This window comes from Nerophis ophidion, linkage group LG09 (assembly GCF_033978795.1).
Source record: "Nerophis ophidion isolate RoL-2023_Sa linkage group LG09, RoL_Noph_v1.0, whole genome shotgun sequence".
Lineage (NCBI taxonomy): Eukaryota > Metazoa > Chordata > Actinopteri > Syngnathiformes > Syngnathidae > Nerophis > Nerophis ophidion.
Genome location: NC_084619.1, coordinates 6,004,739 through 6,022,375, shown reverse-complemented (window position 1 = coordinate 6,022,375; position 17,637 = coordinate 6,004,739). Strand labels below are relative to the sequence as shown.

The window sequence follows — 17,637 nt, the reverse complement described above, 5'->3', positions numbered from 1 at the left end:
TTTTTCCCTTCATCATTTTCAATTGGAGTGAATTTTTTGACCATTTTCTTGTGTTCCCAGCTGGTGGTAAAGGTATCCACAGACCTGTGGGAGCCAGCAGAGACTCTGGAACAGAATACAAGTCAAAGGTGACACCGCCAACATGTGTGAACTTAAATACAACAACATGCTGAGCACCTTTCTTTTCTTTTTGCATGGAACAGAAAGGCAAAGGTGACGTGAAGAAACAAGGCAAACTGGACCCTTACGCTTATATTCCACTTAGGAAGGAACAACTCAATCGCAGGTAGGATGTCTTCATGAAAGGAAGTCCACTCTTTTGCTGACATTGTGTGTCTTATGTGACATTGTGTGTCTTATTGCCACTCTTATATGACATTGTGTGTCTTATTGCCACTCCTATGTGACATTGTGTGTCTTATTGCCACTCCTATGTGACATTGTGTGTCTTATTTCCACACTTAGGTGACATCGTGTGTCTTGTTGCCACTCCTATGTGACATTGTGTGTCTTATTGCCACTCCTATGTGACATTGTGTGTCTTATTGCCACTCCTATGTGACATTGTGTGTCTTATTGCCACTCCTCCTATGTGACATTGTGTGTCTTATTGCCACACTTATGTGACATTGTGTGTCTTATTGCCACACTTATGTGACATTGTGTGTCATATTGCCGCTCCTATGTGACATAGTGTGTCTTATTGCCACTCCTATGTGACATAGTGTGTCTTATTGCCACTCTTATGTGACATTGTGTGTCTTATTGCCACTCCTATGTGACATTGTGTGTCTTATTGCCACTCTTATGTGACATTGTGTGTCCTATTGCTACTCCTATTTGACATTGTGTCTTATTGCCACACCTATGTGACATTGTGTGTCTTATTGCCACACTTATGTGACATTGTGTGTCTTATTGCCGCTCCAATGTGACATTGTGTGTCTTATTGCCAACAGGAAGCGTGCTAAACTGCAAGGGCAGTTCAAGGGCATGGTGAAAGGAGCACAGAAGGGTGCAGTGTCAGGTAGAAAAATGCTAAGGCGCAAAAGAAAGGCTTAAAAGCTTCAGATAATGGACTTTTATGGACTTTAACTAGCGTGTTGATAAGCATGCTGGTTAGGTTGTGTGTGTGTGTGTGTGTGTGTGTGTGTGTGTGTTTGCGCGAGTGTCTGTGTGAAGAGAACGCCACAACATGGAACTCTCACCTTCACAGTGTACTACTTCTCTCAGCCACTAGAGAGCAGTGTAGACTTGTGAACGACCAACAACAGACGTCACGAGTCAATCAAAGATCATTTAAATACATTGAAGCTATGGAAGAATAGAATGTAATGTTTGTGACTTCATGAATAACTCATGCGGTGTTGGAGGTTTGTGTGCAACCAAATGAGTCATGTGACCCAGAAGTTGCTCTTGTCTGACCAGTAAAGTCAAGTCAAACCTTTTGAAGCATTCAGTACTCAGATGTCATGCATTCATTTTCATGTTGTTACGCAGGTGTGTCCAGCTGATGCTAGATTATTTATTGATAAAATATGTTAAACGTCAAAATGCTGGAAATAATTATACATACAGATATGAATATATAACATTGCCGTAGAAAATGGATGTGGTGACACATTATCATTCTAAGATCCACTTTATCAGTGTTTCTTAACTGTAGGGCTGAAGCCCGTTGTTGGGCCGGTTCAAAATGTTCCTAGTTGTAATACACTTTTTCACCACTTGTGGCAGTAATGACTACATCAAACAGAAGAAGTCTGAAAAGTCAGAAATTTGTTAAGCACAAAAATTATGACTAAAGTGGTAAAGCCCTATTTTTATTTGCACTTACATTTTATTGACAGTTTTTTTTAGGCACATATTATTTAGTTAGAATATATTTACTTTAGCACTGCATATGTAAATTTACTTTTCAACAGTTTTTATGAATCCTTTATTTTGCAGTATATTTGATTAGTACATATTATTGCAATCAGTCTGAACTAAGCCTTGGTAATCATCTTTGTGATTAACACATGCTTTTGTATCATTCCACAAGGATTATTTTATGTCAAACTGTAAGTAAGTTAGCTATAATTATTGAAAAATATTAAAATCAAGAGTAAAAATATTATTTCCAGTGTCAATATTTGAGTGGGCACTGAGAAGGTTAAAGACAGACCACCCTGCTCTTTTTAAGGAGGGCAACAACACTCTCCAAAGATCTGTTATTGGAGGATTCTACTGTTTTTAAGCATGTGTTGCCAAAAAAACTCGATTCAAAGATCTTGTAGGACAAGAATGCTTTTAAACTTATTGCAAATACATTGTAGTCAAATATCTTCTATTTGACAAAACTACCTTTCAAGAATAATGGTCAAAGATCCTCCGCTGTTTGTAACCATGTGTTGCAAAAAAAACCCAAAGATTTTCTATTACACAGTTCAAAAAACAATCATCAAAGATCTTATATATGACAGGAGTGCCTAATCGCTTTTAAGCATGCCTTGCCAAAAAAGTGTAGTCAAAGATCTTCTATTTGATATGACATTCTGAAAAACAAAACAAAACCAAAGTCAAAGTTGCTATATATGACAGAAAAACTCACCTGTTTTGAAGAACGTACATCAAAAATTAGGTTCAAATATTCTCCAATGACAGGAGCACTCTGCTGGTTTGAAACATCCATCCATTTTCTACCGCTTGTTCATTATCCCTAGTGCTGCCAAAATGGTTTTCAATGATCCTCTATTAGACTGGAGCGCTCTGCTGTTCATTTGGAGGAATGTATTGCCATAAGAAAAATGGTAGTCAAAGATCTTATATTTGATATGACCTTCTACAAACAACAATATATGACAGGAAAACTCAACCGTTTTGAAGAACCTACTTAAAAAAAACTAGATTCAAAGATTCTCCAACGACTGGAGCACTCTGCTGGTTTGACACGTGTTGCCCAAATGGTTTTCATAGATCCTTTATACGTCAGGAGCGCTCTGCTGTTCGTTTTCAGGAATGTATTGCTATAAGAAGAATGCAAGTCAAATTTGGTAGTAGTATTGCTCTGCTGTTTATAACATGTGTTGGCAAAAAAAAGCCAAGATTTTCTATTAAACAGTTAAAAAAACAATAGTCAAAGATCCTCTATATAACAGGAGTACTCAGTTGGTTTTAAGCATGCGTTGCCAAAAAATAGTAGTCAAAAATCTTCTATTTGATATGACCTTCTAAAAAAAAAAAACACAAAAGTCTAAGTTTATATATATATATATGACCGGAAAACTCACCTGTTTTCAATCAATCAATCAATCAATGTTTACTTATATAGCCCTAAATCACTAGTGTCTCAAAGGGCTGCACAAACCACTACGACATCCTCGGTAGGCCCACATAAGGGCAAGGAAAACTCACACCCAGTGGGACGTCGGTGACAATGATGACTATGAGAACCTTAGAGAGGAGGAAAGCAATGGATGTCGAGCGGGTCTAACATGATACTGTGAAAGTTCAATCCACAATGGATCCAACACAGTCGCGAGAGTCCAGTCTAAAGAGGATCCAAGACACAGCAGCGAGAGTCCCGTTCACAGCGGAGCCAGCAGGAAACCATCCCAAGCGTAGGCGGACCAGCAGCGCAGAGATGTCCCCAGCCGATACACAGGCGAGCAGTACATGGCCACCGGATCGGACCGGACCCCCTCCACACGGGAGAGTGGGACATAGAAGAAAAAGAAAAGAAACGGCAGATCAACTGGTCTAAAAAGGGAGTCTATTTAAAGGCTAGAGTATACAAATGAGTTTTAAGGTGAGACTTAAATGCTTCTACTGAGGTGGCATCGCGAACTGTTACCGGGAGGGCATTCCAGAGTACTGGAGCCCGAACGGAAAACGCTCTATAGCCCGCAGACTTTTTTTGGGCTTTGGGAATCACTAATAAGCCGGAGTCCTTTGAACGCAGATTTCTTGCCGGGACATATGGTACAATACAATCGGCAAGATAGGATGGAGCTAGACCGTGTAGTATTTTATACGTAAGTAGTAAAACCTTAAAGTCACATCTTAAGTGCACAGGAAGCCAGTGCAGGTGAGCCAGTACAGGTATATATGTATGTATATAAAGGTATATACAGTACAGGCGTAATGTGATCAAACTTTCTTGTTCTTGTCAAAAGTCTAGCAGCCGCATTTTGTACCAACTGTAATCTTTTAATGCTAGACATGGGGAGACCCGAAAATAATACGTTACAGTAGTCGAGGCGAGACGTAACAAACGCATGGATAATGATCTCAGCGTCTTTAGTGGACAGAATGGAGCGAATTTTAGCGATATTACGGAGATGAAAGAAGGCCGTTTTAGTAACGCTTTTAATGTGTGCCTCAAAGGAGAGAGTTGGGTCGAAGATAATACCCAGATTCTTTACCGTGTCGCCTTGTTTAATTGTTTGGTTGTCAAATGTTGGAGTTGTATTATTAAATAGAGTTCGGTGTCTAGCAGGACCGATAATCAGCATTTCCGTTTTTTTGGCGTTGAGTTGCAAAAAGTTAGCGGACATCCATTGTTTAATTTCATTAAGACACGCCTCCAGCTGACTACAATCCGGCGTGTTGGTCAGCTTTAGGGGCATGTAGAGTTGGGTGTCATCAGCATAACAGTGAAAGCTAATACCGTATTTCCGTATGATGTCACCTAGCGGCAGCATGTAGATGCTGAAGAGTGCAGGGCCAAGGACCGAACCCTGGGGAACTCCACACGTTACCTTAACGTAGTCCGAGGTCACATTGTTATGGGAGACACACTGCATCCTATCAGTAAGATAAGAGTTAAACCAAGACAGGGCTAAGTCTGACATACCAATTTGTGTTTTGATATGTTCTAATAAAATATTATGATCGACGGTATCGAAAGCAGCGCTAAGATCAAGGAGCAGCAACATAGATGACGCATCAGAATCCATCGTTAGCAATAGATCATTAGTCATTTTTGCGAGGGCTGTCTCCGTGGAGTGATTTGCCCTGAAACCGGATTGAAAGGTTTCACATAGCTTGTTAGACGCTAAGTGTTCATTTAACTGCTCCGCAACAATTTTTTCAAGGATTTTTGAAATAAAGGGAAGGTGAGACACCGGTCGGTAATTTACCATGAGGTCAGGATCGAGGTTAGGTCTTTTAAGAAGAGGATGAATAACCGCTTTTTTGAATGCTAGGGGAACAGTGCCCGAGGAGAGTGATAAGTTTATAATATTTAGCACTGATGGACCTAATAATACAAAGAGCTCCTTGATCAGTTTCCCAGGAAGAGGGTCAAGTAAACATGTTGTTTGTTTTATTCCATTTACACGTTGTAACAATTCCTCTAATGTTATTTCCTCAAAACGAGAGAAACTATTTTGGAGGGCAGTATCCGCCGTATATACAATCGTGTCAGTGTTAATAGAACCCCGTTGTAGCTGGGACGCATTGTCTTTAATCTCCTTTCTAATGACTTCAATTTTCTTACTAAAGAATTGCATAAAGTCATCAGCTGAGTGGGTGGAGCTACTGGAAGGAGTCCCTTGTTGGGTTAGCGATGCTACCGTACTAAACAAAAATTTAGGATCGTTTTTATTACGGTGGATGAGATTTGAGTAATATTTAGCTTTAGCTAAGGTAAGCATGCGTTTATAAGTTATTAAACCATCACTCCATGCTTGATGGTGCACCTCAAGTTTAGTCGTGCGCCATTTGCGTTCCAGCTTTCTACATAATAATTTCTGAGCTCTAGTTTCTTCTGTAAACCACGGGGTGCGCTTTTTTGGAGCCTTTTTTAACTTTAGCGGTGCTATGTTATCAATGGTTTCGCGCAGGGCGTCGTTAAAGTTGTTAGTGAGGTTATCAATAGAGCCCACATACTTTGGGAATTTACTTCAAAAACAAGATTCAAAGATCCTCCAATGTCAGGAGCGCTCTGCTGTTCGTTTTCAGGAATGTATTGCTATAAGAAGAATGTAAGTCAAATTTGGTAGTAGTATTGCTCTGCTGTTTATAACATGTGTTGGTAAAAAAAATCCAAGATTTTCTATTAAACAGTTAAAAAAACAATAGTCAAAGAACTTATATATGACAGGAGTGCCTAATCACTTTTGAGCATGCCTTGTCAAAAAAGTGTAGTCAAAGATCTTCTATTTGATATGACCTTCTAAAAAAAAACCCCCACAAAAGTCAAAGTTTATATATATATGACCGGAAAACTCACCTGTTTTGAAGAATTTACTACAAAAACAAGATTCAAAGATCCTTCAATGACAGGAGCACTCTGCTTGTTTGAAGTATGTGTTGCCAAAATGTATTTCAAAGATCCTCTATTTGACGGCAGCATTTTGCTTGTTTGAAGTATGTGTCGCCAAAATGGATTTCAAAGATCCTCTATTTGACGGGAGCACTTAGCTTGTTTGAAGTATGTGTCGCCAAAATGGTTTTCAAAGATCCTCTATTTGACGGCAGCACTTTGCGTGTTTGAAATATGTGTCGCCAAAATGGATTTCAAAGATCCTCTATTTGACGGGAGCACTTTGCTTGTTTGAAGTATGTGTCGCCAAAATGGTTTTCAAAGATCCTCTATTTGACGGGAGCACTTTGTTTGAAGTATGTGTTGCCAAAATGGTTTTCAAAGATCCTCTATATGACGGGAGCGCTCTGCTGTTTGTTTTTACGAATGTATTGCCATAAGAAAAGATGACAGTCAAGGATCTTCTATTTGTAAAGACCTTCTAATGGAAAAAAACAATAGTCTCTTTGATATGACCTTGTAAAAGAAACTATAGTCAAAGTTTATATTTATGACAGGAAAACTCACCTGTTTTGAAGAACCTACTTCAAAAACAAGATTCGAAGATCCTTCAATGACGGGAGCACTCTGTTTGTTTGAAGTATGTGTCGCCAAAATGGTTTTCAAAGATCCTCTATTTGACGGGAGCACTTTGCTTGTTTGAAGTATGTGTTGCCAAAATGGTTTTCAAAGATCCTCTATATGACGGGAGCGCTCTGCTGTTTGTTTTTAGGAATGTATTGCCATAAGAAAAGATGACAGTCAAGGATCTTCTATTTGTAAAGACCTTCTAATGGAAAAAAACAATAGTCTCTTTATATGACCTTCTAAAAGAAACTATAGTCAAAGTTTATATTTATGACAGGAAAATACACCCGTTTTGAAGAACCTACTTCAAAAACAAGATTCAAAGATCCTCCAGTGACAGGAGCACTCTGCTTGTTTGAAGTATGTGTTGCCAAAATGGATTTCAAAGATCCTCTATATGACGGGAGCGCTCTCCTGTTTGTTTTTAGGAATGTATTGCCATAAAAAAAATGAAAGTCAAGGATCTTCTATTTGTAATGACCTTCTAATGGAAAAAATAGTCTCTTTGATATGACCTTCTAAAAGAAACTATAGTCAAAGTTTATTTTTATGACAGGAAAACTCACCCGTTATGAAGAACCTACTTCAAAAACAAGATTCAAAGATCCTCCAATGACAGGAGCACTCTGCTTGTTTGAAGTATGTGTTGCCAAAATGGTTTTCAAAGATCCTCTATATCAGTGGTCCCCAACCTTTTTGTATCTGCGGACCGGTCAACGCTTAATAATTTGTCCCGCGGCCCGGGGGAGGTGTCCTTTTTTTCTTCTTCTCCTTTGTCATGAAAAAAGGGACGTTTTTGTCATGAAAAATTGAGGTTTTTATGGTTGGTGCACCAATTGTAAGTGTATATTGTGTTTTTTATTTTGATTTAATAAAAAAAAAAAATCTATATATTAAAAAAAAAAAAAAAAAAAAAATTCTTCTGCGGCCCGGTGGTTGGGGACCACTGCTCTATATGACGGGAGCGCTCTGCTGTTCGTTTTGAGCAATGTGTTGCCATAAGAAAAATGCAAGTCAAAGATCTAAAGCAGAAACACATGTCAAAGATTGTCTATTTGAAAAGAGTGCTCTTCATTTTAGGAAGCTTCTGCAAGAATGCTCTCAAAGTGTGAGTGACACCTTTGGAGCACACAAGAGAAGTAACAAAAGTTGGTACTTTAAAGCAGTGGTCCCCAACCACCGGGCCGCGGCCCGGTTTTTTAAAATTTAATCAACATAAAAAACACAATATACACTTACAATTAGTGCACCGACCAAAAACACCTCCCTTTATCATGACAAAAACGTCCCTTTATCATGACAAAGGAAAAAAATAAAAATAAAAGAACCCCCCCCCCCTGAGCGGAAGAAGAGCTCTAAGGCTGATCACGGCTTCAAGGTGACGTCAGACGGGCGACTGATCATCAAAGAAGACGACGACGAGGACGCAAAGCAGAAAGGTGAACTCCATCGTTCTCACAGAAGACCTAAAATGTCCTAAACTATGGAACTTGACGCTTTTCACAGACGGTGAAATAAAGGACATTCTCGAAGAGGTTGGAGTGAAGAGTGTGAGTAACTTAATGCAAGAATGTGAAGTATCACATTTACAAAAACTTTGACGCTTTACCCCTCTTTTTGTTCAGAAAAAGAGCCAAAAGAGGAAGCTTGAAGATGAGCGATTGGACAACATGGACATAGAGCCTGAGCTCAAATACAAAGGTACTCAGCGACCATTATCAATATATTCATTCTTTTTACATACTAGCTGGTAATTACATCCAACTTATTGCTTAAATTGTACACATCGAAACACACATTGAACTGGAAAATAGATTACAAAATATCGTAAACTTCAGAAAGTGGATGGAGGGGAAGTTACCCAGCTGGAAATTATTGAGTTTCTTATTTATATTTGCTTTTAATAAATCAAATCCAGTCAAACTTTGTTTATATAGCACTTTTCATACGCAAGTAAGTGACAACACAAAGTACATCACGCCAAAAAAAGAGAGCAGAAGTGAATAAACACACAGCACCATTGATAAAAACAACAACAAAAAACATGGCGTGGTTGAGGATTGAGGAGAAAATATTCTTTATTTTTACTATTGCATTTAAAAATTGCTACTGCATTTATTGCATTTGCATTTCAAAATAATATTTAGCTTATTTTTTTTTTTTTAACTTTTTAAAGTACAAATACTGCTTTAAAGTACAAATACTTCTCGGGTAGTTAAAAGGTTTCTTTCCATTTTTCTTTGTTTACAAAGCTGCTATAAAACTTATGCAATATAAATGAATGCTTTTCAATGCCTGGAAAATAATACAAAATTATTACTATTAGTGTCCTGACTTTGGCTCAAAGCAAATGTGTTCACTTCAAGTCATTTTCTACCAACATATGAATATTATATGCAGGAATATTTCTGAAACAGATCACGACAGATAAAAAAAACTTAAGTTTATTAGAAAGACAAGTTGTTAATACAGAAATAATGCAAAGGATCATTTCAGTCAGTAAATGAAGTACACGTGAAAATACGAAATGACTTTTTCCTATTTTTAAAAAGGCCACAAACAGGAGGGTTTGCTCATTAAAACCAAAAAACTAAAGTGAAAGTGAAACCTGACGGCGGCTCTGCTTGTGATGTCATCAAATAAATAACCTGGAGAAACTGCCCTGCAGTTGCAACAAGAAGAAAGTTGGCCTAATTTGCAGCAACTTGGGGTGATCTCCTTGAAAAACATCTTGACTAATAAAACCCTTCTAAGCCCCTTCAAAATAAAGCACCCAAGCAAGCAAAGTTAGCATGAAGCTAAAGCTAAACTCCTTAAATGTCAGCACTTCCTGTCAAGATGGCGTCTTTTGGACATGCCAAAGTGAGGATAAATATTTCTGCTGTCCAGCAACAAGGCTCGAAGCGTCCCGTCAGAGCTTGTGGCTTTGAACTCCTCATCAGAGCCGGGGCGGGGGTCTCGAGGGCGGGGGTCCGGGTGGTCCAGGGGGGGCCCGGGCCGGGGGCGGCCCCCTTGCCGCGGAGGGGAGCGTGCGTGACGGGGGCGTCGTGCGAGGACTTCTGCACGGAGGTTTTGTACGAGGCACCGAGTTGGAGACCAGAGGACGCTGCTCGGCGGGCGGGGGAGGCAGCGGCGAGGAGGGCGAGGGCGGGGCCTGATGCACACGGGGAGGGGGGCGGTTGTTCAGGGGGGCGTCGCCGTCTTTGACCCGGTGGAAGCGGATGCAGCGACCCTGCGGAACAACACATTTGGCGAAAGAGAATTCAGTCAACTTGTCTGTTCCAGGGTCAAACTATGGCCATCACAACACTTGTTGCTTTCTTGAAGCTGCTCTAGAATCTAAAGAATAGAATGGATCTTTATTGTCATTGTACAAGCAAAATTGTAAGCAAAAAAAAAAAAAACAAATTTAGTGCAAATTCACAATAACAGAAGAACATAAATAAATAAATAAAAATACGTAAAAATACCAAACACAGTAAGAGCAAGAACAGGAAGGTACGGTTGTGATCAAAATTATTTAACCCCCACACAATTTTGGTGTTTTAGCAAGTTGGACATTTATTCCGAGGTCGGGTCGCGGGGGCAACAGCCTAAGCAGGGAAACCCAGACTTCCCTCTCCCCAGCCACTTCGTCTAGCTCTTCCCGGGGGATCCCGAGGTGTTCCCAGGCCAGCCGGGAGACATAGTCTTCCCAACGTGTCCTGGGTCTTCCCCGTGGCCTCCTACCGGTCGGACGTGCCCTAAACACCTCCCTAGGGAGGCGTTCGGGTGGCATCCTGACCAGATGCCCGAACCACCTCATCTGGCTCCTCTCGATGTGGAGGAGCAGCGGCTTTACTTTGAGTTCCTCCCGGATGGCAGAGCTTCTCACCCTATCTCTAAGGGAGAGACCCAAACTCATTTCGGCCGCTTGTACCCGTGATCTTATCCTTTCGGTCATGACCCAAAGCTCATGACCATAGGTGAGGATGGGAACGTAGATCGGCCGGTAAATTGAGAGCTTTGCCTTCCGGCTCAGCTCCTTCTTCACCACAACGGATCGGTACAAAGTCCGCATTACTGAAGACGCCGCACCGATCCGCCTGTCCATCTCACGATCCACTCTTCCCTCACTCGTGAACAAGACTCCTAGGTACTTGAACTCCTCCACTTGGGGCAGGGTCTCCTCCCCAACCCGGAGATGGCCTTCCACCCTTTTCCGGGCGAGAACCATGGACTCGGACTTGGAGGTGCTGATTCTCATTCCGGTCGCTTCACACTCTGCTGCGAACCGATCCAGTGAGAGCTGAAGATCCCGGTCAGATGAAGCCATCAGGACCACATCATCAACAAAAAGCAGAGACCTAATCCTGCGGTCACCAAACCGGAACCCCTCAACGCCTTGACTGCGCCTAGAAATTCTGTCCATAAAAGTTATGAACAGAATCGGTGACAAAGGACAGCCTTGGCGGAGTCCAACCCTCACTGGAAATGTGTCCGACTTACTGCCGGCAATGCGGACCAAGCTCTGACACTGATCATACAGGGAGCGGACCGCCACAATAAGACAGTCCGATACCCCATACTCTCTGAGCACTCCCCACAGGACTTCCCGACCCAACCAGTCTACATGTGCTTTGTGGACTTGGAGAAGGCATTCGACCGTGTCCCTCAGGAAGTCCTGTAATTATTTAAATGTGTCATTAATTAATCATAGTTGTAATTAAATAGATGAACATTTTATTTCGTTTAATGGGGAATTGGTTTCATTAAATATATAATGAAATAATCAAATTGATTATGAAATTATAAAAAATAATTCTACAATAAATTAACACATTTATTACAGCAGTCCCTTTTCAAATATTGCAGTTTCACCACATGGCTGATTTTTATAAGAATATTCAAAATTGATTTTATGGAAAAATCCAACATTTTCAAGCATAAAAACACCAAAATGAACCAAAATGATCGATACTCCAGTAGTATTGGCCACTAGATGAGACCAAACCAATCAGATCACGCCGTTCAGTATCGTGGCCTCTGATTGGCTCAGCCTGAGGCAGTGTAACTATTCCGGATCAAGGTGGTTAAAGGGTGTTATTTCACATATAGAAGGTTCTTATTATGTTGGAAATATTTAGAAGGTTGTAAGCGTTTTTTGAATGCTCTATAGCAGAAACCAAGAGCTACTTCTTGGGCACTGATTAATGCGAAGGGCTACCAGTTTGATACACACTTAAAGGGGAACATTATCAGCAGACCTATGTAAGCGTCAATATATACCTTGATGGTGCAGAAAAAAGACCATATATTTTTTTAACCGATTTCCGAACTTTAAATGGGTGAATTTTGGCGAATCAAACGGCTTTCCGTTTATCGCTCTCTGAGCGACGACGTCAGAACGTGACGTCACATCGGTACTCAACGCCATTTTTCCCTACACATCAGACGCATCGAGTCGAATCAGCTCTGTTATTTTCCGTTTTTTCGACCGTTTTCCGATACCTTGGAGACATCATGCCTCGTCGGTGTGTTGTCGGAGGGTGTAACAACACCATCAGGGACGGATTCAAGTTGATTTACGTAGAATGTCCCATGCTAATCGATGCTAACATGCTATTTAGACTAGCTGTGTGTACATATTGCAGCATTATGCCTCATTTGTAGCTATATTTACATCCAGCCTTTCCCTCCATCCACATTTAATGCCAAACAAACACTTAGCAATCGACGGGTTTAAGTTGCTCCAGTGTCAAGACAGGCAAAAGTCCCCCGTTTGGTTTTTACCGGCGATGCTACGACAGAGATGGCAAAAATGTCTGGATATCCTGCGACACTCAAAGCAGATGCATTCCTAACGATAAAGTCAACAAAATCACAAAGGTGAATGTTGTTGATGTTACTTATGACTTATGTGCTAATCAGACATATTTGGTCGCCGCATGACTGCCAGCTAATCGATGCTAACATGCTATTTAGGCTAGCTGTATGTACATTTGAAACTATATTTACATCTAGCCTTTCCCTCCATCCACATTTAATGCCAAACAAACACTTAGCAATCGACGGGTTTAAATTGCTCCAGTGTCAAGAGAGGCAAAAGTCCCCCGTTTGGTTTTTACCGGCGATTCTACGACAGAGATGGCACAGAGATGTGTGGATATCCTGCGACACTCAAAGCAGATGCATTCCCAACGATAAAGTCAACAAAATCACAAAGGTGAATGTTGTTGATGTTACTTATGACTTATGTGCTAATCAGACATATTTGGTCGCCGCATGACTGCCAGCTAATCGATGCTAACATGCTATTTAGGCTAGCTGTATGTACATTTGAAACTATATTTACATCTAGCCTTTCCCTCCATCCACATTTAATGCCAAACAAACACTTACCAATCGACAGGTTTAAATTGCTCCAGTGTCAAGAGAGGCAAAAGTCCCCCGTTTGGTTTTTACCGGCGATGCTACGACAGAGATGGCAAAAATGTCTGGATATCCTGCGACACTCAAAGCAGATGCATTCCCAACGATAAAGTCAACAAAATCACAAAGGTGAATGTTGTTGATGTTACTTATGACTTATGTGCTAATCAGACATATTTGGTCGCCGCATGACTGCCAGCTAATCGATGCTAACATGCTATTTAGGCTAGCTGTATGTACATTTGAAACTATATTTACATCTAGCCTTTCCCTCCATCCACATTTAATGCCAAACAAACACTTACCAATCGACAGGTTTAAATTGCTCCAGTGTCAAGAGAGGCAAAAGTCCCCCGTTTGGTTTTTACCGGCGATGCTACGACAGAGATGGCAAAAATGTCTGGATATCCTGCGACACTCAAAGCGGATGCATTCCCAACGATAAAGTCAACAAAATCACAAAGGTGAATGTTGTTGATGTTACTTATGACTTATGTGCTAATCAGACATATTTGGTCGCCGCATGACTGCCAGCTAATCGATGCTAACATGCTATTTAGGCTAGCTGTATGTACATTTGAAACTTTATTTACATCCAGCGTTTCCTTCCACCCACATTTAATGCGAAACAAACACTTACCAATCGACGGATTTAAGTTGATCCAGTGTCAATGCGAAAGTCCTGATCGTTTGGTCTGCACATTTTACCGGCGATTCTAACGCAATGATGGCCGAACAGCGTCAATAGCTATTCGCTCAATAGCTTCAGTTTCTTCTTCAATTTCGTTTTCGCTGTCAAATGAATGACAAAATAAAGAGAGTTTGTTGCAGTACGAGTTAGAAAAAGTATGAATGAGAATAAGTATGAGTGAGGTCAAAAAACTGTGTGGCTCGGTTCCACCGCACCTGACAGCCATTACCCATGACACCTTGCGTCCAAAAACCACCTGACCACACAGATCCTCCCGCCATGTATGCACTTAAAACTGTTACGTCATCAAATCATTTTAACAAATGTAATAATTACAATTAAAATGAGCTTTATATAATTACTCTAAGCATTCAATATGAACATTTTCTTATCATGCAAATAAAGTAAATAGTCCCCTTTTTGGCTGAATAAACATAAAGCACCTTCCATAAAATGTAAATGAACTTAAACAGTATTTAGGCTCCTACAAGTTATAAAAAGCAAAGTAAAGCAATAAATGAATTTATTTGAACAAGTGAAGATCAAGTCTTTAAAATATTTTCTTGGATTTTCCAATTCTATTTGAGTTTTGTCTCTCTTAGAATTAAAATTGTCGAGCAAAGCGAGGCCAGCTTGCTAGTAAATAAATACAATTAAAAAAATAGAGGCGGCTCACTGGTAAGTGCTGCTATTTTTAGAACAGGCCAGCGGGCGACTCATCTGGTCCTTACGTTGGTGACCCCTACTCTAGAGCAATATAATGATTCGATTTATAATTGACTCCTACTTCGCGGAAATGTATTCATCATGTCGGGAACCAATTAACAACAATAAACGAGAGACTTCTCTGACACATCCATCCTTTTCCTACCGCTTATTCCCTTCGGGGTGACTGGAGTTTATCTCAACTACAATCTGGCAGGAGGCGGGGTACACCCTGGACAAGTTGCCATGTCTATTTTAATTCCAGTGACACATCAGCATCAAGGGTTGGAATGGGGGGTTAAATCACCACAAATGATTCCCGGGCGCGGCCACCGCTGCTGCTCACTGCTCCCCTCACCTCCCAGGGGGTGAACAAGGGGATGGGTCTAATGCAGGGGTCGGGAACCTTTTTGGCTGAGAGAGCCATGAAAGCCAAATATTTTAAAATATATTTCCACGAGAGCCATATAATATTTTTCAACACTGAATACAATTAAATGTGTGCATTTTTAAGTAAGACCAACATTTTTAGAGAATAAGTCTCTTATTCTTTTTAATAACATTGTTATTGGAGCAGTAAATCTCGGTTGGTAGAGCGGCCGTGCCAGCAACTTGAGGGTTCCAGGTTCAACCCCCGCTTCTGCCAACCTAGTCACTGCCGTTGTGTCCTTGGGCAAGACACTTTACCCACCTGCTCCCAGTGCCACCCACACTGCTTTAAATGTAACTTAGATATTGGGTTTCACTATGTAAAGCGCTTTGAGTCACTAGAGAAAAGCGCTATATAAATATAATTCACTTCACAATATAATTCACTTATTCTATCCATCCATCCATCCATTTTTTACCGCTTACTCCCTTCTGGGGTCACGGTGGGCGCTGGCGCCTATCTCAGCTACAATCGGGCGGAAGGCGGGCTACACCCTGGACAAGTCGCCACCTCATCGCAGGGCCAACACAGATAGACAGACAACATTCACACACTAGGGACCATTTAGTGTTGCCAATCAACCTATCCCCAGGTGCATGTCTTTGGAAGTGGGAGGAAGCCGGAGTACCCGGAGGGAACCCACGCATTCACGGGGAGAACATGCAAACTCCACACAGGAAGATCCCGAGCCTGGATTTGAACCCAGGACTGCAGGACCTTCGTATTGTGAGGCAGACGCACTAACCCCTCTGCCACCGTGAAGCCCTCACTTATTCTAAAGCTAACCAATAATAAATATAATACTTCTTACCATTAATGCGACTTCTTGAACAGGTGCGATAGAAAATGGATGGTTGGATTAAAATGCATGAGAATGTCTTGTCTTTTGAACGTTATTTTAAACACTGATTACCAGTGGAATTATTCATTACTTATCGTGTTAAGCAATGTCAGCTCAGATTTATCCGAGAGCCAGATGCAGTCATCAAAAGAGCCACATCTGGCTCTAGAGCCATAGGTTCCCTACCCCTGGTCTAATGCAAAAGACACATTTTGCCACACCTAGTGTGTGTGTGTGACAGTCATTGGTACTTTAAGTAACTTAACTTAACATTAAATTATTTCAAAATATATTAATCTTGTCCCATTTGGCACACCATACCGGATAAAATCGAGATTACGAGCAGAGGACCCAAAAATGGTCGTTAAGCGCTGCGCTTGTCCTGGCTGCTCAGTACAACAATTTAGTGTGAACAATCTGTCACTTCCCCATGAGTCCGGCCACATCTTGCGGTCGGAACGTGCTCCTTGAAGGCGCCGCTTTGTGGCGACAGGTGTCAGCTTCTTTTTACACTTTAGCAGGGCGGTTAAAGAGCGAGGCGTTTTGCCGACACAGGCGAGAGAGTGTTGTGGGGCGGACAGAGGCGGGCCTGTCTCCCCTCCACACCTGCACCACAATAGCCGGGACGCTCGCAAAATTAGGCGCGCACACACATGCGCACTTATGCTGTCTTCCTCCTCCCCCTCCTCGGGCTTGGACGCCAAACAGAAAGTAGTTTATGTCTCGCGACGGAGAGCGGGAGTGGGGGGTGTGGGGGGGTCGGGGGTTGGCCACAATAGTAAACAGAGGCTGCTAAACATAATTTACAAGGCAGCCCAAGTGGGACGCTTCACTTATTGTTCTCATTGATGGCTCCGTTTTGACTCTCTGTGTGTGTGTGTGTGTGTGTGTGTGTGTGTGTGTGTGTGTGTGTGTGTGTGTGTGTGTGTGTGTGTGTGTGTGTGTGTGTGTGTGTGTGTGTGTGTGTGTGTGTGTGTGTGTGTGTGTGTGTGTGTGTGTGTGTGTGTGTGTGTGTGTGTGTGTGTGTGTGTGTGTGTGTGTGTATCCTTGGTGGTCTGATTATAACACCTTATTAAACAGAGAGGCCCTAAAGTCACACAGGGGCCATTGAGAGGGCCACAGCAGCAGTAGCTTTGTGGCTTGAGGGGCCCCATTGTCTCAACTCATGTATGTGAGGGCTGGGTAATTGATTGGGGTCACAGAGGAGAGGGGTGTGTGTGTGTGTGTGTGTGTGTGTGTGTGTGTGTGTGTGTGTGTGTGTGTGTGTGTGTGTGTGTGTGTGTGTGTGTGTGTGTGTGTGTGTGTGTGTGTGTGTGTGTGTATCCTTGGTGGTCTGATTATAACACCTTATTAAACAGAGAGGCCCTAAAGTCACACAGGGGCCATTGAGAGGGCCACAGCAGCAGTAGCTTTGTGGCTTGAGGGGCCCCATTGTCTCAACTCATGTATGTGAGGGCTGGGTAATTGATTGGGGTCACAGAGGAGAGGGGTGTGTGTGTGTGTGTGTGTGTGTGTGTGTGTGTGTGTGTGTGTGTGTGTGTGTGTGTGTGTGTAAGATTGCTTGGGTCTTGTCACCAGGCTGCAGAGGGAAAGCCAGTTTGTCGGCAGCAAAGCAGCAGCTCAACACCAGCGAGAGCATATGGACACAATGAACACAAGCTCATGTGTGTGTGTGTGTGTGT

At 41.7% G+C, this 17,637-nt stretch overlaps 3 protein-coding genes across 3 annotated transcripts in view; 2 read left to right on the top strand and 1 right to left on the bottom strand.

Moving 5' to 3' along the window:
• The window catches only part of rrp12 (ribosomal RNA processing 12 homolog), a 32,865-nt gene extending 31,410 nt beyond the window's left edge, over positions 1-1,455 (top strand). The window contains exons 32-34 of the mRNA XM_061910141.1: positions 61-128; positions 204-286; positions 960-1,455. Coding sequence (XP_061766125.1) covers positions 61-128; positions 204-286; positions 960-1,062 — 254 coding nt within the window. The 3' untranslated portion in view covers positions 1,063-1,455. The remainder of the gene's footprint in view (positions 1-60; positions 129-203; positions 287-959) is intronic.
• On the top strand, positions 1,349-8,713 carry LOC133559761 (RRP12-like protein). Its single transcript, XM_061911830.1, has 4 exons — positions 1,349-1,373; positions 8,203-8,316; positions 8,384-8,427; positions 8,503-8,713. The coding sequence occupies exons 1-4, from the start codon at positions 1,349-1,351 to the stop codon at positions 8,629-8,631; spliced, it is 312 nt and encodes a 103-aa protein (XP_061767814.1). The 3' UTR covers positions 8,632-8,713.
• A 592-nt stretch (positions 8,714-9,305) lies between these two features.
• LOC133558941 (anthrax toxin receptor 1-like) overlaps positions 9,306-17,637 on the bottom strand; it is a 118,390-nt gene continuing 110,058 nt past the window's right edge. The window contains exon 18 of the mRNA XM_061910140.1: positions 9,306-10,109. Coding sequence (XP_061766124.1) covers positions 9,816-10,109 — 294 coding nt within the window. The 3' untranslated portion in view covers positions 9,306-9,815. The remainder of the gene's footprint in view (positions 10,110-17,637) is intronic.